Source organism: Pipistrellus hanaki, assembly GCF_964339955.1.
Source record: "Pipistrellus hanaki genome assembly, chromosome: 2".
NCBI lineage: Eukaryota > Metazoa > Chordata > Mammalia > Chiroptera > Vespertilionidae > Pipistrellus > Pipistrellus hanaki.
In genome coordinates this window covers 184,696,065-184,722,963 of record NC_140504.1, presented here as the reverse complement: position 1 = coordinate 184,722,963, position 26,899 = coordinate 184,696,065, and the positions used below count along the sequence as shown (strand labels likewise).

General features: G+C 54.7%; 1 protein-coding gene across 1 annotated transcript in view; it reads right to left on the bottom strand.

Annotated features, from left to right (window-relative positions):
• Nucleotides 1-12,077: 12,077 nt before the first annotated feature.
• SLC9A1 (solute carrier family 9 member A1) overlaps nucleotides 12,078-26,899 on the bottom strand; it is a 57,948-nt gene continuing 43,126 nt past the window's right edge. The window contains exons 3-12 of the mRNA XM_084874920.1: nucleotides 24,843-25,093; nucleotides 23,660-23,877; nucleotides 19,239-19,441; nucleotides 17,562-17,651; nucleotides 17,124-17,194; nucleotides 16,831-17,004; nucleotides 16,441-16,555; nucleotides 16,129-16,230; nucleotides 14,284-14,356; nucleotides 12,078-13,816 (exon numbers count right to left, since the gene is read on the bottom strand). Of these exons, the coding sequence (XP_084731046.1) occupies nucleotides 13,488-13,816; nucleotides 14,284-14,356; nucleotides 16,129-16,230; nucleotides 16,441-16,555; nucleotides 16,831-17,004; nucleotides 17,124-17,194; nucleotides 17,562-17,651; nucleotides 19,239-19,441; nucleotides 23,660-23,877; nucleotides 24,843-25,093 (1,626 nt within the window). The 3' untranslated portion in view covers nucleotides 12,078-13,487. The remainder of the gene's footprint in view (nucleotides 13,817-14,283; nucleotides 14,357-16,128; nucleotides 16,231-16,440; nucleotides 16,556-16,830; nucleotides 17,005-17,123; nucleotides 17,195-17,561; nucleotides 17,652-19,238; nucleotides 19,442-23,659; nucleotides 23,878-24,842; nucleotides 25,094-26,899) is intronic.

The following is a 26,899-nucleotide window of genomic DNA, read 5'->3' as shown; positions in this document are numbered from 1 at the left end:
CAGATGGTGAGAGAGTGCTTGTGCCAGGTGACCGGCCGTCAAAGGGCATTCTTTGAAAGGCAATCCGGGGACACCTGTGGGTGTTTTCCTCTCCTCCCTGCTTTCAGGACCTGGACAGAATTCAAGGAGCCATCTCAGCCTCCGCCGAGCCTTACCTCTGATGCTTCTAATCGCAACGAGTCTTCGATTTGAGGACAAGAGACCCCCCGCTTTCCCCTGCCCCGTTATCATGATCTAAGATAATACTGAGCCACATCTGGCTGTTATCCACTGGGCACAGAATTGGCCATACCTTGGCTGCAACTCTCACTAGTGCGAGGCAGCCACAGAGGTGACTTTCTTGTCTTATGTGAGGTACAAAGAGCTTCAACTTTCTTGTCTTATGTGAGGTACAAAGAGCTTCAACTTTCTAATAGAACTGTTAAAACAGCAAGCCAGCATTTTTTTTTTTTTTTCTTCAGGACAAGGACAAATTCCTGTAAGAATTTTGCAAACCTTACATGTTCTCCTCCCCCTTGTTGCAGTATGTATAATTTATCTTCTGGGAGAAGTTGCTTGATAGTCACAGTTTATTAATTCCATCTGCTCCCCAAGAGGAAGATGGGTTGTTGCATGGTGATGTCCCAGGTTCGGAGAGTCTCCCGCGAGCCGCAGGTGCTCAAGATCCTAATCAAGCCCTGACCAGTTTAGCTCAGTGGATAGAGCGTCGGCCCTCGGACTGAGGGGTCCCAGGTTCGAGTCTGGTCAAGGGCTTGTACATTGGTTGCAGGCACATCCCCAGTGGCAGGTATGCAGGAGGCAGCTGATGGATGTTTTTCTCTCATCGATGTTTCTCTGTCCTTCTTCTTTCCTCTCTGTAAAAAAGTCAATAAGATATATATTTTTTTAAAAGAAAAAGAACCTAATCAATGGGCCCATGAGCAAAGTGGCCAGGGAGGCAGGAGAGCCTCTGCCGGGCTTCTCCAGCATGAATATGCGCCCCCTAAGCCAGCTTGGCCACATCCCCTCTGAGTGGCCAAAGCTGTATCTTTGAGGCTCAGTGAGGCATCAGGTGATAGCTTTTGTTTTGGAAAAACCTACACAGTTCTCCCTCTGTGTGTCTTTCTCCTGTTTTTATTTGTTTTGTTTTGTGTGTTTTTTTGTGTGTATGTTTTTTTGTTTGTTTTGTTTTTGTTTTGTCCTCATGTCTCCTTTCCTACTCACAGAACACTTCACACTGAAATATGTGGGGTTTTTCTCCTCACCAAGCAATTCTCCAGGACAGCAGCTGGGTGTCCTGAAGTTTAACTCAGTTCTGACCCAAGTACCTGGACACAGTGTCCCGACCCCACAGGTTAAGGGTTTGGTCCCAGGAGACAGCCACCCACTCCAGAGGCCAATGACAATAGTAGGCCCCCAGGTTACCCACCATGTCTGTCTGCCTTGGGTACAAACCAGAGGTTCCCATGACCCCCTCCCCTCGGATGTGGTCAGTGTGCAGAGAGGCTCCCAGAGCCGGGAAGACACTTGTATGAACCAGTTTATGAAAGGGTACGGTAAAGCAGCAGATGAGCACCCAGATGAAGAAGGACATAGGGTGAGGTGGGAGGTTCCGGAGTGCAGGACCTCTGTCCTGTGGAGTTGGGGCACGCCACCCTCCTGGTATGTGGATGTGCTTACCCGCCCGGAAGCTCTCCGAACCCCAAACTACAGGGGTTTTATGGGGGCTTCGTGAAGTCCTGATCATTGCCAGCCCCATGTTCAGCCCCTCTCCTCTCTCTGAAGGATGATGGGTGGCGCTGAGCATTTCAAGCTTCTGATCATGGCTTGGTTCCTTTTGGTGACCACACCCACCCAGGAGCCATCAAACAGCCCACCTGAAGTCTTCTTAACAGAACAAAAGCTGCTCCTATCACTTATGAAAGAGGTTTTTAGGAGTTCTGTGCCAGGAACCCAGGGGCAGAGACCAATACTAGTGTATGTATTTTTCTGATTTCACAGCCTGATCACACAAACTCCCTTCATGGAGGGGCAGCCATCTGCCACCTGCAATTGATCCTATTGTGGAGTTGGATTTGCTTTCTCCTCCTCCCGCTGCTTCCCTCTGCACCTCTACTCATAAACATTGATGCCACTGACAGGCATGGTCTAACACCAAGAAGCTCATGTTCCTAGGAAGACCAAAGATGTAGATCTTTCCCTATCTCAGCCTTCAGATGCGATCCTACCCCTGCAGCCTTGTGAGGTTTTGAATCAGAGCACTCAGTTAAGATGTACCCAGACCCTTAACTCACAGAAATCATGTGGTAATAAATGTGCTTTTCTAAATTGGTAAATTTGTGGTAATCTGTTACATAGCAATAGATGACTAGTTATAGAACTATTCAGATATCTCATTTCTCTTTGATTTGATTCCGTTTTGGAAAGTAAAAGTTTTCTAGAAATTTACCCATTTTTCTACATTTTCAAGTATATCAGGATAAAGTTGTTCATAATAACTTGTTTCTGTATAAAGATTTGATTGTAAAATGTAACTCACAAACAGAAAGTTGCATTAAATACAAAAGCATAGTATAATGTATAATTATAAAAAAAAAATATGTGTAATCACTGCCCAAATCAAGAAATAGACTTGCCAACACCACAGGAATCCTGTGTGCCCCTTCTCAATCACACCCCCTCCTTTCCTCATAAGGGTAATCATTCTGTATTTATGGAAATCTCTGCCTTGTGTTATAGTTTTACAGTTCTTTATAGTTTATCCATCCTTATACAATACAGTTTAGAGTTTTCTGGTTTTGAATTTTATATAAATGGTATGATTCCCAATGTACCTTTTATGTTTTGCTTCTTTTGCTTAGCACTGGATTTATAACATTAATCCATGTCATTTGTTTATTTTCATTGCTGTTTAATATTCCATGGTATGATATAACAACATTTATTTATCTACTTTACTGTTGATAGGCATTTTGATTGTTTCCAGTTTGATCTACATAAATAATTCTTCTCTTAATATTTTTTAAAAATATATATATTTTATTGATTTTTTACTGAGAGGAAGAGAGAGGGATAGAGAGTTAGAAACATCAATGAGAGAGAGTCATCTATCAGCTGCCTCTTGCACACCCCCTACTGGGGATATGCCCGCAACCAAGGTACATGCCTTTGACCGGAATCAAATCTGGGACCTTTCAGTCCGCAGGCTGATGCTTTATCCACTGAGCCAAACCGGTTTCGGCTCTTCTCTTAATACTTTTAAAAAATGTTTTTATTGATGAGAGAGAAAGAGAGAGAGAAAGATTGTTGTGGGAGAGACATCAATCAGTTGCCTCCCGCACGAACCCTGACAGGGGCTAAACCTGCAATCTAAGAATGTGCCCTGACCGGGAATCAAACTGCAACCTTTTGGCTCACAGGACAATGCTCCAACCAAGCCCCGCAGCCAGGCCTCCTTTGTTGTTGTTGTTTTTAATATATTTTTATTGATTTCAGAGAGGAAGAGAGATGGTGAGAGAAAATCATTGACTGCCTGCCTCCTGCACACTGCGGTTTGAGCCTACAAATGGGTTTGTGTCCTAATCAGGATTCGAACTGTGACCTCATGGTTCATAGGTCAATGTTCAACCCTGAGCCACACAGGTCAAGCCCAGGCCTCTTTTGAACACTTCTGTACCCGTCTCCTGGTGCACAGTGCATGAACTTTCTGGGACATTTTCCCAGCGTGGTGTTTTTGGAGCACAGGGTATAAGTATTTATGCCACTTTACTGGAAAATGCCCAACTTGTCCCCAAAGTAGTTGGGCTCATCACCAGCAGGTATGAGAGTTCCCATTGCTTCCCACCTGTCACTGTGATCTGTGAGGCTTTTGAATTTTACCCATTTGGGTGTGTATAATAGTATTTCAGTATAGTTTTTGCACTTTTCTGATTATTTCTGGAGTTAAGCACTCAGGGGGGGTGGGGGTTTCAAAATTCTACCCAAACGTCCCCACTCCATGTCTAGGGTCCCATTCCCTCTTGACCTTCCAAATGGTGGGGCTGCTCATCTCATTGGCTCTGCAACCCTGGGATCCTGACAGTCAGGGCCCAGGCTTGGTCCTTTGCCATATATGTGCCCTGTAGCTACTAGAGAGCAAAGATCCCTTCAGAATACCCTCGAGGCTTTCTGAAGTTCTGTCCTTGCATTGAGTCCCAAGTTCAAGGCTTTCAATCTGTTCTAAGCCCACGTGGATCCAGTGGAACCACAGACTCTTCCCGTGTCTGTAAATTAACTGGCAGAATCTCCCTGCTGATTTCCTGACTCATGCCATGAGAGCTGTTAGGGGTGGCAGGGCCGAATGGAAGTCCCTGAACTACAATCTCACCACCAAAGGCAATTCCTCATTCCTAAAGAAATTGCAATAAAAAAGAAGGAATTCTCATCATTTGCAGCAATCTGGATGGAATTGGAGAACATCATGCTGAGTGAAATAAGCCAATCAATGAAAGAGAAACACCACATGACCTCACTCATTTGTGGATGATAAAGAACATTATAAACTGATGAACCAAGAGACAGATATAGAGACAGTAAAGCAACAGGCAGACTGTCAAATTACAGTGGGGAGGGGAGGAAGATCTGGGGGAGATAATAGATCAACTGAAGGACTTGTGTACATGCATATAAGTAAAACCAATGGACATAAAACTTTGGGGAGGGAGGGTGTGTATGGGAGAGAGGGAGGGGGGCAAAAAAAATCAATAAAATATATTTTTTTAAAAATTCAGAAATTAGTGCCACCATCAAAGATCTGAAATATGTACATGAGGTCATTCCTTCAAAGACTCAGTTTAACTCACCAAAAACCAGGGGGCCTTGGAGAATGACCATAGATGTCTGTGAAGTTAGGTGGGATGTCAATGGCAGCGGTGGTTCTAGACGTGACATTTTTACTGGCACACACCAACACAACTTGGGGCCTGCTGTACATCTTTGATCCCAAATGCTTTCTTTTCCATACCACTAAGTAAAGATAATCAGAAATAGTTTGCCTTCGTGTATCTGGGACAGCAGTACATCTTTGTTCTATGACCTCAGGACTTTGCCTCCTGATTTCTGTCATATTTCAGTCCAAAGGGACTTAAGCACCTTTTATAGTTCACAACATTATGCCGGGCCATTATTTGATGAGTTAGGGTAATTGGGCCCACTGAGCAGGAAACGGCAAACACTTTAGATTCTCAGTAGAACATATGTGTGCCAAGGGAAGGGTAATAAATCTCACAAAAATTGAGAGGCATGTCACGTCAGTAAATTTTTTGGAATATTCAGTGGTTTGGGGCATGTTGGAATATCTCCTCCAAAGCAAAAGGCAATTGTTGAAACTTTATTGCCCACTACGAAGGAAGAAGCAGAATGCTGGATGGGACTCTGGATTTTTGAGGCAACATATAACATACTAGAGACCCAGTGCACAAAATTCGTGTATGGGGGGGGGGGGGAGATGTCCCTCAGCCCTGCCTGCACACTCTTGTAGTCGGGACTTCTCGCTCCTTACCACCTGCCTGCTCGTTGCATCTGCCCCCTGGTGGGGAGGGATCTCGGGAAGGCCCAAGGCTTGTCTGGCCTGTCTCTATCAGCCAGACACCAGAATCAAGCTAGCCTACTACTGGTCAGAGCATCTGCCCACTAGTGGTCAGTGCATATCATAGTGACTGGTCAGCCAGTCGACTGTCTGCCCCGTGGTGGTCTGTGCTTGTCATAGCAAGCAGTTGCATAGCTTTAGCATATCATTAGTGTATTACTCTTTGATTGATTGAATGGCTGACTGGATGACCAGACACTTAGCATATTGGGCTTTTATTATATGGATTTGTCAGTGCTGTTCTACCCATTTACTGGGAAACCAATAGGGCTGCAAGTTTTGAGTGAGGCTGCAGCAACATAAGACTCTGCAGCAGGTCCAGACCGCAGAGCAAGCTGCCCTGTCACAGGAGCTATATGATTTGCAAGCGACTATGGCAGAAAAAGATGTGTATGGACACGTCCCAATAGGAGTGTCACAGTCCAGTTACAGACCTTGGGGTCTGGGGTTAATTCATGCCCTCTCTGCCAGTAACCAGTCTGCACTTAAAAACCTGGCTCACAACTGGACACGTAGAGACTGAATACCTTACTGTGGGACAAGGGACCCATAGCAAGAACTGGATATTATCTGATCCATCTGACCATGCCGTTGGACATGCACGGTAGCATTCTGTTCTTTTTCTTTTTGGTAGCATTCTGTTCTTAAAGACTGCATATGAGATCAGGTCTGAGTAAGTCCAGGAGGTACAAGGAAAGTGCAAGAGCAGGTGGATCAAATCCTTACTGTACCTACACTTATGACTTCACTGCTTCTCCCTTAACCCACATTTGGGGAAGCTGCTATGACCAGTTCCATGGAGGAAAAAGGACAGACATGATTTCTAAGGGAGTCTGTATGTTAGCACCTGCCACAATGGACAACTACTGCCTTAAAGCCAGTCAGGCTGTCTCTAAAAGACAGCGATGAAGGGTATCTTCTTCTAGTTATATCAATTGTCCATTTTGCATGAAAGAAAAGATGCCCTCACTTACAGATCTACTCTGAGCAGTGGCTGGCAAGTTGGCTGTATGGTCAGAGACTTGAAAACACCAAGATTGCCCCGCCAATGTGGCTCATGGTCTAGTGTCAGCCCATGCGCCGGGAGAGTCCCTGTTAGATTCCCTAGATTCCCGGTCAGGCTTGTTCCAGGCTTGTTCCCCAGGAGGGGGCGTGCAGGAGGCAGCCAATTGATGTTTCTCTCTCTCTCTCTTCCTTCCTCTCTCTCTAAAGTCAATAAAAACATGTTTATAAATGAAATACCAAGATGGATGAAGATGAAGTCTAAGGGAAAGATATGAAGAACTGCTGGAAAGGGGCACAAGTGGTAAAACTCTTTTAACCCACACAAATGCCCTGAGGGGTCATTTTGAAGGAAGCTCTCAATAATCAGGTGGACAAATGTAGATGTCAACTTCTTTCACCAGGTACCCTAGTTCTTGCTCAATGGGGCCCCCTACAAAGTAACCATGCTGGCAAGGATAGGGGCTATGTATAGTGAGGTAGGCAGAATATTGGCCCCCTAAAGATGTCCATGTTGTAATCTTTGGGACCTGTAAATGTGATGTATTTTAATGGCACAGGGTGAAGTTAGGTAACAGATAGAATTAAGGTTTAATCAGCTGACCTTCCATTATCTGGGCGGGCCTGATGCAATCACCAGGGTCTTTAAATGTGGAAGTCGGAGGCAGAGCCAGTGTCAGAGTGGAGTATGTGATGTGAGAAAGACTTGGCTGGCCATGACTGGTTTTGAAGATGGAAGGAAGGCAAAAGACAAGGAATGGAGGCAGCCTCTAGAATCTGGGAAAGGCAAGGAAAACAGATTCTCCTCTAGAGAATCCAGAAAGGAACACAGCCTGACCTGTCCCTTCCTGTTAGCAATGTGAGATGCATTTCAGGCTTCTGATTTCCAGAACTGTAAGATAGATTTGTGTTGGTTTAAGCCATGATGCCTGTGGTGATTTTTGACAGTAGCCATAGAAAACTGATATACAAGGGCTCAACACACTTCCCTTACCAAATCTGATCTGGCAACTGGAACTGCTGAGTGCCCAAGCTGCTGGCAGCAAAGACCAACCTGTTTTCAATATGGCACCACTCCCTGGGACAATGGTTCTCAAAGTGGGGACCACGAACCCCTGGAGGTCCCCAAGGTTCTTTCATGGGTTTTGTGAGGCCAAATCTACTTTCATACGGTCACCAAGACATTCTTTGTCATTTTCACTGTCATTCTTTCAAGTGGACGGTGGAATTTTCCAAAGGCTACACGTCGCGTGTACAACAGGCTGAATGCCAAAGCAGATTTGAGAATCTGTCTTCTCGTAAGCCAGATTCTAGAGAGATTTGCAAAAAATGTCACATAATGCCACTCTTCTCACAATTTTTGTTTTGAAGAAATTGTTTTTCACTGAAAAGGTTATATTTATATTAACCTGAAATGGGTCTATTAGTTTTAAATAAATTAATATTTTAAAGCCTTAATTTCTTTTTAAAAATTGAATGTATTGGAGCCACAGTGGGTAATAAAATTATAGAAGTTTCAGGTGTACAGTTCTATAATACACCATCTGTATATTGTATTGTGTTCTCCACCCCAAGTCAAGTGACAGCATTAACCTCTAACGCAGTAAAATCCACATAACCCAGAGGAAACCCTTGGTAATTTGTAAGAGTGAGAAGGACTCCTGAGGCCAAAAATGTGAGAGCCACTGCTCTAGCATGACCTGCTAGCTACCTATTGGCAGGCGGCCCTCCTTGCCCCCTTGTTTTACAAAAGGAATGGTTTTTGTTACCTCATGGTAACAAGTATGTATTCCGGATATGGACTTCCTGCCCGCAGTGCTTCTGCACCATCACTTCCGGACTTCCCAGAATGCCTGATCCATCACCATGCTGCCCGCACACGCCTATCCTCATTAAAGGGTGAAGGGCGTATGGTCTCCCCCCGGAACACACTGGACTGGCAATGTGGCCTGTCCCTCAGAGCTGCTGACTGGACAGGCAGTGCCCGCTGGGAGACACCCTGCAAGGCCAGGTGACTGACGGCCAGGATGCAGTACGTGCTTTAAGTCTGGGGTGGGGAACCTTCCTTCTGCCGGGGGCCCTGTGGATATTTATAACATCCTTCGAGGGCCACACATAACGATCAACTTAGAAATCAGCCTGCTGTATTTGGCCACATGTTTAATTAACTCACCCCTAAAGCCTTGGCAGGGCCGGACACTCCCCACCGCTGCTCTGAATCAGTGGCTAATACATGGCGTCACCTCTCTCACATCCGGAACACAGAGGCCGAGGGACCGCGGTGCAGGGCTGGGAGTGGCTCTTCTCACTATTTTCCCAAGGAACCTACTGGAGAAAGGTTTGCTTTCCATCCCCTCAACTGTGTGTCCAGTGGGTCTGGGGTCCTTGGCTCCCAAAGGAAGAATGCTCACTTCCCGCAGAGAACACAGATGTGGCTTCTTAAACTGGAAGGCCTTCCCACTGGGGTTTTGTTGGTATTGTTGTTAATCCTCACCAAAGGATATTTTTATCATTGATTTTTATTTTTATTATATATATATATATATATTAACATATATATTTTATTGATGTTTTACAGAGAGGAAGGGAGAGGGAGAGAGAGTTAGAAACATCGATGAGAGAGAAACACCGGTCAGCTGCCTCTTACACCCCCCCTACTGGGGATGTGCCTGCAACCAAGATACATGCCCTTGACCGGAATCAAACCTGGGATCCTTCAGTCTGCAGGCTGACGCTCTATCCACTGAGCCAAACTGGCTTCGGCTCCATTGATTTTTAGAGAGAATGGAAGGGAAGGAGGGAGGTAGGGGAGAAAGAGAAACATTTTGATGTGAGAGACACGTCAATTGGTTGCCTCCTACACACACCCTGACCGGGATTGGGGATCAAACCCACAAACCAAGTTTGACCGAGAATCGAATCTGCGGATCTTTAGTGCTGACGCTCTAACCACTGAGGAACACTGGCCAGGGCCCCACTGGTCATTTTGAGCTGTGTATGTTACTGAACCAAAAGGCAGAGAGGGGTACCAACTGTACCAGAAAGGCTGGCTAATCTGCATGACCAGAAGGAAAATGGAGGGTGGGCAGGAAGGCTATGTCTGCATCCAGGATTTACTGGTGCCTCTCAGATCCCCCAGTACAACTATGACAGTTACCAGGAAGCTCCACCACCTGACAAACTTAAGATCAATAAGAGCCCGAATTGCCTAGAAATAAAGGTTTAGGACACCCCACCAGGTAACAGGTAAAGAACCCCGTAAGTTAAAGTGCTGGCCGCTGGTAAGAGGAACATGGAGAGGGTGGAAGGACGATACATGATTGCTCACTTAGCCTGTGACCAGTTACCAGCAGGGGGCGCTGTAGCGGGTTTTTGTTATTTCCTCCTCCTGTCTTACTGAAAGAGCCTTAGTGATGACCAAAGTTTTAAATTTGGCTCAAGGTGAGAATGACTGAAGGATAAGGATATGGTCAATGAGACAGACAGGTCCTGTTGGAAATAAACTTTTCCCCCCCTTCCATCTAAAAAAACCTGAGGTGAAACTCATCCTATAAAGGGTAATATGCAAATCAACCAAGCGGCGAATAACCAGTTGCTACAACATGCACTGACCATCAGGGGGCAGATGCTCAATGCAGGAGCTGCCCCCTCGTGGTCAGTGCGCTCCCACAGGGTAGCACCACTCAGCCAGAAGCTGGGCTCATAGCTGGCAAGCCCAGCGGCAGTGGCAGCAGCACTAAGGATGTCCAACTGATGGTTTAGGGCCCCATGGTCAGCAAACTGCGGCTCGAGAGCCACATGTGGCTCTTTGGCCCCTTGAGTGTGGCTCTTCCACAAAATACCACGGCCTGGGCGAGTCTATTTTGAAGAAGTGGCGTTAGAAGAAGAAAAATGTGGCTCTCAAAAGAAATGCCAATTGCTGTACTGTTGATGTTTGGCTCTGTTGACTAACGAGTTTGCATCCCCGCCTAAGCCCTCAGTAGGACATCCCCCGAGGGCTCCCAGACTGTGAGAGGGCGCAGGCAGGGCTGAGAGACAACCCCTTCCCAGTGCATGAATCTCGTGCACCAGGCCTCTAGTATAACATAGAACCATTTTAAAGTGAACAATCAGTGGCATTTAGTACCTTCACAAAGTTGTGCAAGCATCACCACAATGATTTCCAAAATGTTTTCATCGCCCCAAATTGAAATTCTGTAGCCATAGGGACATGAGCTTTGCATCCAACGGACAAGAGTGGGTGGTGGGGGACACAAGGAATCGTTCTGCTCGGATACCCTGCTCCCCTCTGTGCCCACTCTTCTCTTGCTCCATTTCCTGGAAGGCTGACCCGTGTGGACTGAACTCAGTGAAACCGCTCAGAGGCCTTTCCTTCTGGCTTCCAGCTGGGTCCGGCCGAGGAGAGGCACCAGCAGGATTGAAGTCAGAATGCTTGTCTGATGGGCCCCTGCCTGGCAGGGGCTGCGTTCTGCTCCCCAGGACTGCGGCCTCAGCAGGGAACCCCCTCCTTGGTCACAGCTCTCTCCATTACCCTTCAGGCATAGAGGTGGCACTGGCTTCCTGCAGGGTGAGCTCCCTGGGTCCCTCCCTGGTGGGTCCCCTGCCCACACTCCTGTAAAGGACCCCTTAGTTGGAGGCTCTTCCATATCCTTGGAACATATCATTCGTTTCTTGATGGGACACCAACTTATACAGAAGTGGCATGGTCCCTCCCTACAGTCCTTGGCACTGAGTACTTCAGATTTCGTGGGTCGAGTCAGTTTTGTACAGAAGTCCCAGGCTGGGCAGAGATGCTTCCTGGACAGCCCAGGTTCCCAGGAGCCCAGGCCCCACTGCCCTCTGGTGGTCAGAACTTGGACTGAACTAAGCATACTCCGGGCACCTGCCCTGTGCTGAGCCTGCCACACGCGGAGCACATTTCATCCCGGGGCTGTTGTCCCCCCTTACAGGCGAGAACCTTTCCATGGCCCTTCGTGTAACCAAAACCCTCACCGTGGACGGCAGGGCCCTGCCTGGCCTCCCCTCCTTCACCCTGACCCAGCCACCCCGGTCTTTCTGTTAGATCCCAGGGTGCTCGCTGTGCAGCTCCATCAGAATACTTGGGAACACTCTAGAACAGTCGTCACCTGGTTAACCTCAGCTCATTCTTAGGACCTCACTTAGGAACGGCCTCCTCACCACCCCCGCCTTTCACTCACAGACACGTTGGGTTTTCCCTGGTTTATGTGAATGTCTGAAGAGTCTGCTCTTCCAGAGGCTGAAGGCTCCGGAGGGGGAGGAGGGAGAGGGCGGAAGCGGGCTGCTCTGCTCCCGGCTGTGTCCCTGACGCCTGGCACGCAGTAATAACCTCAGCCGCGGCTGATGGGCACTAAGTGTTTCTGTGCCAGCCACCGAGCCAGGCCTTTCGGGTCCCCGGGTCACCCTAGGCCCCAAAGCCCCTTGTTCCCCCAGGAAACGGCCCTCGACGCTATTAAAAACTCATATGGATTTATTAGAATACGAAAAAGATTTGGTTTCTTCTGTACAGGCGGCAGAGCAGCAGCAGCTGTGGTGGCTTTGAGCATGGCTGTCACGTCGCCCTTGCACGGTGACTCCTGCCCAAATCAGCACTGGCATGGAGGGGGACAGGCGAGCACCTGCTGCCCAGGCCACTGGGAAGAGGGACTCTGACTATTGCACGATCCTGGGGGGGTGCCCCGGGAGGAGACGCCACGGGCCTGGCCGTGGTAGCAGTGGGGGTGGGAGTGTGTGCCTGTGAGCAGAGGCCCCGGGAGCCTGGGACTCTGCCCACCCACCGGCCCCGGCCGGCGGGCAGTGCCCAGGGGAGGTCTGTTCCCCTGAGGACTGGGCGCCACAGCCAGTCGGGTGCGGGAACCGAGAGGGAGAGGTCTCTGGGGCCGATGGGAGGGACGAGAGAAAGAATGGGCCAGCAGGACCGAGGGGAGCACAGGACCGGACGGCCCAGCATCTGTGAGTGGGAGAGCAACATGACTGGATGTGGGGGTTCGCTTCTGAAATCAAGGTCCTGGGGCCACCGTTACGAGTCCAGGAGGCAGAGGACTGACTCGATTTGGGGAGCGCTGGGCAGTCAGGCCCAAATGGGGGGCGGGGTTTTCTCTGGAGGAGGGCGTGGCTTCGTTCAGCCAGGGGCTTTGAAAATGTTTTAGAAACAGGAATGGCCTCTGTGCAGACAGATCAGACATGGGAGTGGGACAAACACAGTAGGTTAAAAGGCAGCACTGACGGGAGCCCCTGCAGGCCTCTCTCCTGACACCAGCCGCCGAGGGCTCGCTGGTCCCCGCTGCAGCGCCGGGAAAGCTGAGTTGCTCACGGTCCAAAGCGCCCCAACTCCACCCGGAGAAGCTCAGAGGCGCAGCTCTGGGGAAGGGCGTCAGGGCTGCCGGCCAGGATGGCAAAGCGGGCGGGGGGGGGGGGGGTCAGATACTGCTCCCCGTCTCTTTCCTCCGGTGAGGAAGAGCCTGGCCGAGGCCAGGAGAGGCCTGGGCTCCTTCCCTTCCCAGGGGGGACCCGGGCTGAGCCAGAGGCTCTTTGGTTAGAAAGTAAGACTGGCTTGCATGAGGAGGAGGAGGATGGAGGAGGAGGGGGAGCCGAGGTCTGGGAAACTCGGAGGCCCTCCTCTGGGGAGGGGAGAGAGCCGGACGGAAGGGGCAGGGTCTGCCTCACAGCCCAGCGGTTCTGCCGAGTGGACGGGAAGGCAGTTCTGGTGGAGGTCGCGGGGGTGCTTCCCAAGGAGGCGGGGGAAGCCGTGCTGGGCCCAGCTGCCATGCGGGTCAGGAAGGAGGGGCGCCCCCAGCTCCCAGCAGCCCCTGCTCTGGTGGGAGAGTCTTTGGTGGGACAGGGCGGCCCCGTGCCCCCGGCGCTACTGCTTTTTGGGGATGAAGGGCTCTCCCTCCTCGGGCTCGGGGTTGGGGCCCGGGTCGCTGAGGCAGCGCTGTATCCTCTGGGAGCCGGGGCTGTCCGCGGGCCCCGCCGTGAAGACGTCGTCGGTGCCGGGCGAAGAGGGCTCCTTGGTCCGCATCACGATGCCCCCGTCCTCCTCCTCGTCGGCCGCCCTGGGGTCCCGGGTCAGCCCGAGGGCCTTGTCCTTCAGCTCCTCGTTCACCAGGTCCACGGACTCGGGCGACTGCGGGGAGGCGGGGTCGATGGTGATGACCGGCAGGTCTGCCTTCGGCTCATAGGCCAGCGGGTCTGGGGACCAAGAACAAGGCCCGGTTGGCTTCTGCCCCTGAGCCCGGAGCGGCATGGGCCCCACCTCAGCCCGTGCCAGCCGCCCCCACAGCGCCCCTGCTAGGGCAGCGGTCCTGGAGTCGGGATTACTCCTCTGGGCCTTTACGAACTCTCGTCAGATAGTCTGTCATCCCCTCTGGGACCTCATTCCTCCCTCACACCCGGGCTCCCCTCTCCCATGTTGTTCCCCGTCAGACCCAGAATGGGGGCTCCTTTCCGAGTCACCGACACCCCCCGGCCCCAGGCCTGAGAGAAGGTCGCCCTCGCCTCCTCCACCTGCCGGGGAGACCCAATGGTGCAGCCCCCGCCCGCCCCCTGCCAGGCAGCCAGCTCCCCGCACAGATGAAGCCTGTCCCCACCACCGGCTCTGCGAGGCCCTGAGTGCCCAGCCGCCAGGCCCCTCCCCGGGCACCCGGGCCCGGCCTTACCTGAGCCGATGCGGGCCCGAGACATGGTGGGCGAGTCCAGCTTGTGGGCGGGCACCGTCAGGTAGTTGTTGATCTGCCGGGAAGAGCAGACAGGCGTGAGCTCAGACAGCCCCTCTGATGGCACCGGGGCTGCTGGCCACAGGCGTGCGTGGGCACCCACTCCCTCCTGGCCAGTCCTCATCAGGCTGCGCCGTGCTGGCACTTCCGGGGCTCCTGAGGGCTTGGCCAAGGCTCCCCTCAAGCAATGCAACCTCCTGGGTGGCCCTGGACCTCCTGCTGCCCTGCCTCTCCCGTGGTGACACTGCCCAGTCTGACTCCATCCACACCTGCCCGCCGGGGACCGATCCATAAAGTCAGCTCAGGAGTGGACACCGGGTCCCGGGTGGCCCCTGGGCACCTCAATGCAACGTGTTGGGAATGGACTCAGTTTCTTACCCCCTCGTAACCTGTTCCTTTCTTGGCTTCCCCCGTCATGGCCACCACTCCCACCTACCCAATCAGAAGGCTAGACTGACCCCCCACTCCTCCTCCTCTTCCTTCAGCCCACCTCAAACTGATGACCAATCTTACTAGTTCCCCCTCCTAAATGCCCCTTGAGTCCGGCTGGTGTTGCTCAGTGGCTGAGCCTTGACCTATGAACCAAGAGATCCCTGGTTTGATTCCGGTTAGGGCACATGCCCGGATTGCATCCCCAGGAGGGGTGTGCAGGAGGCAGCCGATGGATGCTTCTCTCTCATTGATGTTTCTGTCCCTCTTCCTTGCTCCCTTCCTCTCTCTAAAAGTCAATAAAAGCATATTAAAAAATAAACAAATGTCTCTTGAATCTACCCACTCCTTTCCATCTCCCCCTGCCACCACCCTAATCTGGGCTGCCTCCCTCCTCCCCATGTCACTCCCTTACATGGCACCCTCATGGCTCTCCGTGCTTGCAGAATAAAGCCCCAGCCTTACTCCATTATCAATCTTCCCCGAAAGCTGAGCCCTCTGTTTCCTTTTAAAAAATATTATTATTTTTAATTTTTTACATTTGTATCCATTTCAGAGAGGAAGGGAGGGGAGAGCTAGAAACATCAATGATGAGAGGGAATCATTGATTAGCTGCCTCCTGCACACCCCTTACTAGGGATTGAGCCTGCAACCTGGGCACGTGCCCCTGACCGGAATCGAACCTGGGACCCTTCAGTCCACAGACCAACACTATCCACTGAGCCAAACCAGCTAGGGCTGAACCCTCTGTTTCTAGAATGGCCACATGCTGTGTTTGGGAACCTATGCACATGATCTTCCTTCTGCCTGGACCTTCCTTTGCCCACACGCCCCCATCGTGGCTCTGATTCCTAAACTTACCCCAAGCCCTCCCTGTTCAAGGTGCTCAGGGCCCCTCGCACTTCCTGTGCCACAGGGGCCTCTGCATGAGAGATTCCGTAAGGGAGGGACTGGGCGGACTCGCTGGGATTCACAGAGGCTTAGCACTTAAAGACCACTCAGCAAATGTTTCCTGAATGAATGAATGAATGAATGAATGAATGAGGAGTGCCTTGCTTTGTGATTCTGGGCACCTGTCTTTCCCCTGGGCCTTGGTTTTCTCACAAGAACAGGAGGAGTCAAAGCACAGACACCTGGGATATGAGGGGCCTGGACTCTGCACTGCTCCTCTAGGAGAAAGCCTTCTTGGAACCTGCCCTGGGCTCAGCTTTCGGCTTTTGAAACAGGCAGAGAAGGCAAAGCAGCAACACCCCTGGAGCAGAGTGTTCAGAGTGTTCCGTCCGCAGAAGGGCTCAGTGGCGGGGGCAGGAAGAGGAAGAGCCCAGAGAAAGGAAGGAGCCGCTCCAGTCCCGGACGCACCTTCTGTTCCAACTGCCGGGCCTTCTGCCTCCGGAGCAGCATCTGGTTCCAGGCCTCCTCGTAGGGGTCTGCCACCAGCGTGTGTCTGTTGTAAGACCGCAGCTGCGGAGGAACAGTGTCAGGCGGGGCAGGCCCCGGGCACGGGTGGGGCAGGGCTGGGGGCATGTGTGGGGCAGGGCAGGCCCCGGGCACGGGTGGGGCAGGGCTGGGGGCATGTGTAGGGCAGGGCTGGAGCTGCCAGGGGGCAGAGGGGCTCCTGTCCTGGGTGTGTGTGTGTGTGTGTGTGTGTGTGTACGGGGAGCAGCCCCTCACCCGCTGCCTGGTCTTCTGCAAGTTGTTCCTCAGGATTTTGCGGATCTCCTCTTCCTTGTCCTTGGAGAGTGCTGGCAGGATGCGCTCGGCAGGCAGGTTCTTGGGGTGGATGTTCCTGGGACAACACGACAGGGATTAGGTCCCCCAGAAAATTCCTGTGACCCCGGAGCCTTCCGGGCTGGGCCAGAAGGAAGTCACTCAGGGGAAGGCCTCGGGGAGCAGGTGCGGCAGAGCCTCAGGCCCTCAGTGCGGCCCTGCAGCTCTCACAGCCCTGACAGGACGGCAGAGGGGCCCTGCTCACCGCCCCCAGCCCCAGCGCGGCCCGCTCCCGGCCGGGGTTGAGGGGTTAGAGCGGGTGCGGAACCCGCCAGGCTGGCCCTGCGCACTCACTGCATGGAGACGGTGGAGACAGCAGAGGGGATCTTGCCCATGCCGCCGCTCTCCACCAGCTCGATGGCCTGCTTCATCTCCATCTTGTGGTAGAAGGCGATGAGCTGGGGCTCCTTGGAGCGCTCGCCGGCGATCAGGCACTTCTTCACGTACTTCTTGTTAAACCGGTTGAGCCTGGTGGGAGAAGGGAAACGGTGGATGGAGCCAGCTCCTCGGGGTGGGGTGACACCCAGGCCCTGGGAGACCCTTACCTGCCCCGCCCCACCCACGTACCCACCAGGCCTGCCACCTACTTGTCCTTCCAGTGGTGGTGGCCGTAGTGGCCACAGATGTCCTCGATGCCTGTCAGAAGGTGGTCCAGGAACTGAAACGGGCCCAGGGCCAGGTCAAGCCTCACTACTGGGCTCTTTCCCTACCAAGACTTCTGAGGAGGCCCCCCCACCTTGACAACTAGTGCTTCTCTGCTCAGATCAGCCCTGTAGTTCCAAGAGCAGCCAGCAGGTGGTGCCCATGCCGCACTCATCCTGAACCCCAGGGCACCTCAAACCCTCTGCCGCTGGGGCATGGCTGAACTCCCTGCTCTGAGCCCACCTGTGCCTGATGCTCCCTCCTCAGGCTCCCAGCTGCTCATACGACACCTCCCTGGTCCTGGGATAAGGGCCAAGGCATGGACCCAAGGACTAGCTACTCCCCAAACTTTCTCCTGCAACCGAGGGCCCAGCGTCCAGTACCTGCGTGTGGATCTCCTCGTTGATGGAGCGCTTCGTTTCTTGCTTTTTCTTCACAGCCAAAAGGTCTACCAGGGGCCGGATGGTCATACCCTAGGGGGCAGGGGGGTGTCAGGCCTCCAGTTCTGTCCTCACAGGGAGGCCATGCAGCCTCCATCTCCCCGGGGTCCTGTGAGGCTGGATGCCCTCTGCTCCAAAGCCCCAGCAGCTCAACCTCCATGTGAGCATTTCTATACAGGCAGGTCCCCAAGGCCTGCTCTTCCTGAAGACAGTCAGAGGTCTGGCCGGCCCAGCCACATGCCTCACACGGTCATCTAGCCCAGGCCAGGGGTCGAGGCCTGGGTCTCAGGGTGGGCTCCACCACAGCGTGCTCTGCACCCCCAAGGCAGGCTCCCGGGCAGGGCTGTGGCCACGGGCCACCGGGTAACGGCGGCAGCAGCTAACTGAACAGCACCTGCCCCGTGCCAGAGCCAGCTGTGTTTTACTGGTATCGGATCCTCAACACCCACAGCACCATAAGAGGGAGGTTCTTTCACCGTCCCCGTTTTACAGATGAGGAAACTGAGGTTCAGGGATTCGGTCACTTTCGCAGGGGTCCTCGAACTTTTTAAAGTGGGGGCCAGATCACGGTCCCTCAGAGAGCTGGAGGGCCAGACTATATGAACTACTAATTCCTACTGTAACACCTCGGCTGCGCTCACTGCCCAAAAAACCTGGCGGGCCGGATCAGACTCCTCTGCGGGCCGCATGTGGCTCGCGGGCCGTAGTTTGAAGACCCCTGTTCTAAGGTCTCACAGAAGCAGCAGAGCCGGATTCAAACCACCTCAATGCTGCCTTCATTGGAAATGGGCTTGGTAATGCATATACACCTGCAAAGGCGAGGTGGTAAGTATTTCTGAGTGTAAGCAGGGCAGGAGGACAGAAGAGGCAGCCCCATCACCTCTTCAAGGACAGGAAGAAGTGCGGCCCGAGGCTCCCTCTCCTGGGCGGGAATGACGCTCGCCGGGATTAGTGTCCAGGAAAGACGGAGCGGATGGCGGGGACACGGAGGCCCAGTGTTTTCTCGTTTGCCCAAGGTCACAGGTCAGGTAAGGTGGATTCACGCAATCCCGGGCGGGGCTTGCTAGGGGACGAGAAGCAGGGCCGGGGAGGGCTCTCAGCTAAGCCTGGGTCATTCGAATGACAGAAACCGCTGCCCAGCAGGCGGGAAGGAGTCTTCAGGATCACCTAGTCCAGTCCCCTCACTTCAGAGATGGGGCCTGAGAGCCAGAAATGGGGGAAGGGTCTTTCCCAGGGTCATGCGGACAGCAGAGCTTGGGCTGCCTCCAGACCTTCAGCTGCCTGGCTCAGCAACCTTTCCAATTCCCCGTGCTCCCATTTCACAGATGCAGAAACTGAGGCCCTAGGAATTAAGTCACTCTCCTAAAGCCCTATAATGAGCATCCTGGGCCTGCCTGCTGTACCTACTTCTCTCCCACCGGGTTCCTGTTAGGCAGCATTCTCACTCCTTCATATTCCGAAGGGTCACTTCACAATGACTCATCACAATTCCCCGTTAGCTACTGAGGAGCCTGAAGCCCAGAGGAGGAGTGGCTCGCCCAAGGTGGCGAAGCAAGGTGCTGGTGGGGCTGGGACTAGAACCCGTGGCCCCCGGCAGGGCCGCTCCGCCCCGGCCAGCACCTGCACAAAGACGGTGAAGAAGATGACGGTGATGATGGCGGTGAGGAACAGGTCGCACATGGGGAAGTGCTTCTTGTCCAGGAGGTAGCCCAGCGAGAAGGCGATGGCGCCGCGCAGGCCCCCGTAGGCGATGATGAACTGGTCCTTGGGCGTCAGCTTCACGATGCGGAACTTGTTGATGAACCAGGTCAGGCCCAGCACACCTGCCCGGGCGGAGGGAGAGGCGGTCAGGCCGTCTCCGGCCCCTCCGGGCTTCCTCTCCGGGGGAAGCCTCCATTGGTAAGCACTCCACACACACACCCTCAGTTCACTCATTTCCTAGGCCCCTCAGCCCAGGGTGCTCCGACTCTCTCAGTCCAAGGGCTGGGTGGATTCTTAAGGGGCCCCCAGCCTGGATGCACTGTAGAGACATCAGAGAGGCCTCCAGGGGCCAAAGGTGGGGAGGGGGATGGGGAAGAGATGAAACAGGGTGATAGCTATTAAGTAAATACGACAGGCATATGGGGTCTACTTTTCTCTGGGTTGAGGTTTTCCATAATAAAAATTACACAATGCAGAGGTCTGGGTCCAACCTCAACCCTCAGACTGTGGAGGACGAAGCACCGATGAAGGGTTTTAAAACAGTGCGCCAGGCTCAGGCCACAGGCCCAATCTCGGAGAGTCAGTGAGACGCAGGGTGAGGAAGCACCGGACGAGGGGGGTCTGGAAAGCGCAAGCACCGAGGTCCCACGTGCAGCCCAGTGGCCGCGCAGGTTTGGAGGAGCTGCACGCAGCTCTGCAAGTGCTAAAGCCACCTGCCCACGGACAGCCCGGGAACGCTCAGTCCTTCCTCAGATCCAACGGCCCAGAACCGCAGAGCTCCTGAGGGCCCTCCGTCCCACACACCCTGACAGTCTCCCCGAGATCAGACCTGCTCCCTACGGCCCAGCACAGCCTCAGCCTGCGGAGAGGACTGGGGAAGCCCTGCCGTGTGCGCGCAGACACACACACACACACACACCCCCTCCCCTCCCTCACACACACACACACACACACCCTCCTCCCCTCTCTGACACACACACACACACACACACACCCATCCCCCTCCCTCACACACACACACACACACACACACACACCCTCCTCCCCTCCCTCACACACACACACACACACACACACCCATCCCCTCCCTCACACACACACACACACACACCCTCCTCCCCTCCCTCACACACACACACACACACACACACCCATCCCCTCCCTCACACACACACACACACACACCCTCCTCCCCTCCCTCACACACACACACACACACACACACACCCTCCTCCCCTCCCTCACACACACACACACACACACACACACACACCCTCCTCCCCTCCCTCACACACACACACACACACCCTCCTCCCCTCCCTCACACACACACACACACACACACACACCCTCCTCCCTCACACACACACACACACACACACCCTCCTCCCCTCCCTCACACACACACACACACACCCATCCCCCTCCCTGACACACACACACACACACACACACACACCCTCCTCCCCTCCCTCACACACACACACACACACACACCCTCCTCCCCTCCCTCACACACACACACACACACACCCATCCCCCTCCCTCACACACACACACACACACACCCTCCTCCCCTCCCTCACACACACACACACACACACACACACCCATCCCCCTCCCTGACACACACACACACACACCCTCCTCCCCTCCCTCACACACACACACACACACACCCTCCTCCCCTCCCTCACACACACACACACACACACACACCCTCCTCCCCTCCCTCACACACACACACACACACACACCCATCCCCCTCCCTGACACACACACACACACACACACCCTCCTCCCCTCCCTCACACACACACACACACACACACACACACCCATCCCCCTCCCTGACACACACACACACACACCCTCCTCCCCTCCCTCACACACACACACACACACACCCATCCCCCTCCCTGACACACACACACACACACCCTCCTCCCCTCCCTCACACACACACACACACACACACACACACACCCATCCCCCTCCCTGACACACACACACACACACCCTCCTCCCCTCCCTCACACACACACACACACACACACACCCATCCCCCTCCCTGACACACACACACACACACACACACACACCCTCCTCCCCTCCCTCACACACACACACACACACACCCATCCCCCTCCCTGACACACACACACACACACACACACCCTCCTCCCCTCCCTCACACACACACACACACACACCCATCCCCCTCCCTCACACACACACACACACACACACACCCTCCTCCCCTCCCTCACACACACACACACACACACCCATCCCCCTCCCTGACACACACACACACACACACACACACACCCTCCTCCCTGACACACACACACACACACACACACACCCTCCCCTCCCTCACACACACACACACACACACACACACACCCTCCTCCCCTCCCTCACACACACACACACACACACACCCATCCCCCTCCCTGACACACACACACACACACCCATCCCCCTCCCTGACACACACACACACACACACACACACACCCTCCTCCCCTCCCTCACACACACACACACACACACACACACCCTCCTCCCCTCCCTGACACACACACACACACACACACACACCCTCCTCCCCTCCCTCACACACACACACACACACACACACACCCTCCTCCCCTCCCTGACACACACACACACACACACACCCATCCCCCTCCCTCACACACACACACACACACACCCTCCTCCCCTCCCTCACACACACACACACACACACACACCCTCCTCCCCTCCCTCACACACACACACACACACACACACACCCATCCCCCTCCCTGACACACACACACACACACCCTCCTCCCCTCCCTCACACACACACACACACACACCCATCCCCCTCCCTGACACACACACACACACACACACACACACACCCATCCCCCTCCCTGACACACACACACACACACACACACACACCCTCCTCCCCTCCCTCACACACACACACACACACACACACACACCCATCCCCCTCCCTGACACACACACACACACACACACACACCCTCCTCCCCTCCCTCACACACACACACACACACACACACCCTCCTCCCCTCCCTCACACACACACACACACACACACCCTCCTCCCCTCCCTCACACACACACACACACACACACCCTCCTCCCCTCCCTCACACACACACACACACACACACCCTCCTCCCCTCCCTCACACACACACACACACACCCTCCTCCCCTCCCTCACACACACACACACACACACACCCTCCTCCCCTCCCTCACACACACACACACACACACACCCATCCCCCTCCCTCACACACACACACACACACACACCCTCCTCCCCTCCCTCACACACACACACACACACACACACACCCATCCCCCTCCCTCACACACACACACACACACACCCTCCTCCCCTCCCTCACACACACACACACACACACACACACACACACCCTCCTCCCCTCCCTCACACACACACACACACACACACCCATCCCCCTCCCTGACACACACACACACACACCCTCCTCCCCTCCCTCACACACACACACACACACACACCCATCCCCCTCCCTGACACACACACACACACACACACACACACACACCCTCCTCCCCTCCCTCACACACACACACACACACACACACACACCCATCCCCCTCCCTGACACACACACACACACACACACACACACCCTCCTCCCCTCCCTCACACACACACACACACACACACACACACCCTCCTCCCCTCCCTCACACACACACACACACACACACACACACACCCTCCTCCCCCTCCCTGACACACACACACACACACACACACACACCCATCCCCCTCCCTGACACACACACACACACACACACACACACCCTCCTCCCCTCCCTCACACACACACACACACACACACACCCATCCCCCTCCCTGACACACACACACACACACACACACACACCCTCCTCCCCTCCCTCACACACACACACACACACACACCCATCCCCCTCCCTCACACACACACACACACACACGCACCCCTCCTCCCCCTCCCTGACACACACACACACACACACACACCCTCCTCCCCTCCCTCACACACACACACACACACACCCATCCCCCTCCCTCACACACACACACACACACACGCACCCCTCCTCCCCCTCCCTGACACACACACACACACACACACCCTCCTCCCCTCCCTGACACACACACACACACACACACACGCACCCCTCCTCCCCCTCTCTGACACACACACACATACATGCACACGCACACGCACACCCCTCCCCCTCCCTGGCTCCCCGGGGACGCACCCAGCACCCGGGCGATGAGGCAGAAGAGCAGGGTGCTGATGACGAAGGTCCAGTTCCAGTGGTGCGAGCCGGCCACGGTGGAGACGCCGAGGAAGATGAAGATGAGGGTCTCGCTGACGCTGCTCCACATCTTCAGGAAATACTTGATGGTGGTGTGGGACTTGTGGGAGATGTTGGCCTCCACGTAGGGGCGCATCACCACTCCCGAGGCAATGAGTCTGGGGGTGGGGGGAGAGGGGTTCAGGGTTCGGAGCCGGGGGCGCCCTCCAGAGCCCTCTGTGCCGGAGCTGGCAGGTCGTTTGCTGAGCTCCTCGGCGGGCTTCCCCCCTGCTCTCAGCCCCCGTCACCCGCACAGTCTGTCCTCCGTAAGACGAGGGGGGCTAGGCCACCTGCCACTGTCACTGCGGGCGAGGGACAGAGCTAAGGCACAGACTCAGGTCTGAAAACTCCGAAGGCTGTGCCTCGGCCCCGATGCCCAGGTGCCTCTCTGCCTGCCCAACAGGACCCATCACACCTGCCCGTGGCCTGGGGCTGACTCTCCCCTGTGGCCCAGCTTCCTCCCTCTCCCCCCGAACCCGCCGTCCAGCTCCGCCTCTGCCCTCCGAAGCCCTCCCTCTGGGGACACCTCTGCATCGCCCTCTCCGACATCAAGACCAGCGGAGGCCTCAGGACCCCCGGACTCCTCCCTCCACCTGAAGCCTGGAGCCTCCGCTGGGGGTGCTGAGGGGAAGAGCAACAACCAACGGCTTCCTCTGAGACAAATGAGGGCGAGCAGCAGCAGGCCAGCCCTGACCAGTTTGGCTCATTGGAGAGAGCACCGGCCTGTGGACTCAAGGGTCCTGGGTTTGATTCAGGTCAAGGGCATGTACCTTGGTTGCAGGCACATCCCCAGTAGGGGGTGTGCAGGAGGCAGCTGGTCGATGTTTCTCTCTCATAAATGTTTCTGACTCTCTATCCCTGTCCCTTCCTCTCTGTAAAAAAGAAAAAAGAAAAAAAGAAAAGGCAGCAGCAAGGCTGGACTTCCCAGAACTTTAACGTCAGTGCTTCCGGGGGTGGTCCCAGGGCCCGGAGCCTGGAGCTCGTCTCCCCCCTGGAGTTGGAGGCTGAGGCCTGGGGAGCCCCCTGGACCCCACAAGCCCAGGGCATCCAAGTGGTGGCCTCCCCGTGCCACGCCCAGACTCACGCCATGATGCCGGACAGGTGGAAGAGCTCGGCCGACAGGTAGGCCATGTAGCTGTAGAGGAAGACAAAGAGCGGCTCGATGACGCGGATGTGGGCGGTGAACCGGGAGGTGAAGGCCGCGATGACCCCGTAGACCACGCCCACGAAGACCCCGCCCAGGGACACCACGAAGAAGCTCAGGAAGCCCAGGACGATGTTCACGATGCCCACGCGGTCGTAGTTGGCAAACTCCTCAAAGAGGTGGTACAGGACCTGCAGGAGGCAAGCAGGCTGGTGGGCAGGAGGGCGGGGTCCTGCCCAAGGCTCCCCGGGGTCAGACCAGGGTCATCCCCTCCCTTCCACAGGGAGAGGCCGCATGGTGACAGGGAAGCCCTGGCCTGAGCAGGTGCCCTGAGGGCCTGGTGTGGGCCCTGGTGCCGGGCTGGTTATGAGCGCGGCTCTGAAGCCCCCTGCTGGCTGGCCTCTGGCTCCTGCTCCCCAGAGTCACCAGGCAGATTATCAGTCCCCCTGCGCTAGCTTTCCTCTCCACAAAGTGGGGGTGATAGGACCCATCTCACCGGGCTGCTGTGAGGCTTAAACTACCCTGGTTCCCTGAAAATAAGACAGTGTCTCATATTAATTTTTTCTCCCAAAGTTGTGATAGGTCTTATTTTTAGGGGATGTCTTATCTTTCCATGCGCTAGGTCTTATTTTCGAAGGATGTCTTATTTTCGGGGAAACACGGTAGTTAATAAAGGCGCCCATGACAGTGTAGCTGTGACTGGCTCTGCTCTGTGGGCCTCTCACCGTGTGATTTGGGCAGATCATGACCCTCCTTCAGTGTCAAGCAGGGGCGGTTCAAACAATGAGCTACAACAGGACTTCTTAGCCTCTGACGCTTTCTGAAAATACACGTGGCCAGGCCGTACCCTGCTTGGGACTCTCTGCCGGGGGTGGGGGGCGGGGCAGACAGAAACCGCTACTCAACAAGCTCCCCAGGTGGTGGTGATGAGCAGCCAAGTTCAGATGCTACGAATGAGAGGTTCTCCAAGCCTTAGAGCAGGGGTCCTCAAACTTTTTAAAGTGGGGGCCAGATCATGGTCCCTCAGAGAGCTGGAGGGCCGGACTATATGAACTACTAATTCCTACTGTAACACCTCGGCTGCGCTCACTGCCCAAAAAACCTGGCGGGCAGGATCAAACTCCTCTGCGACCCCTGCTTAGAGTCTAAGGTGCCCACTCCTCGCCTGGGAAATAAAGTCACTAACACTTTCGTCAGATGTCTAAGTGGCACCTCAGACACTGTAGGGCCCTTGGACGGTGGTCGCCCTGCTTGATGCACAACAGCCCCGTGAGGTGGGTGGGCCCCGGGTGCCTGCATCGCTCACGGAGGCTCAGAGCGGCGAGAGAACTTGCCAGAGCGCCCCGAGCCCGGGGGCCGCAGATCTGGGCCCAGAACTTGTTCCCTGGCAGGCTTGTCTTTGAGGCTCTGCCCTCTCTCAGGTGCTGGCTCTCGGCAGGTGTCAGGAGACTAGCTGGGAAGTTTCCAGACAAGGGGGCTGCTGAGGATCCCTGAGAGGGGACCCTCCTAGTACCTGGGAAGCCCTTGGAGGCGGGGGGGGGGGGGGGGGCTTGCTCTGAGACGGAGCAGCTCAGAGACAGCGCAGCTCAGAGACAGCCTTCAGGTTTCTGTCTGGGAATCGAGGCACCAGAGCTCCAGAAAGGGCCCAGCTGGGAGTCAGGGCAGGTCAGCAGCAGACGCAGGTGCGTTCTCAGCCCTGGGCTACCTGCACTCACCCCCAGCCTGGAGATACCGTGGTCCTCAGGGTACACTGCCTGGGCCACTGGGGTGGGTAGGGAGTTACAAGGCCTGTCTTTCCGGCCTGGTATTGCTGTCCCTGGGACTAGGGAGGCGGTTAGCATAGTGGTAAGCATCTGGACTCTGGACTCTGTGTAGATTTGAACCTCGGCCACATCAGTTATCAGGAAATGTGACCTTGGATGAGTTAGGTAACCTCTCAGTGCCCGAGTTTCCTCACTAAAAAATGGGCAGAGCCCAGCCGGCGTGGCTCGGTGATT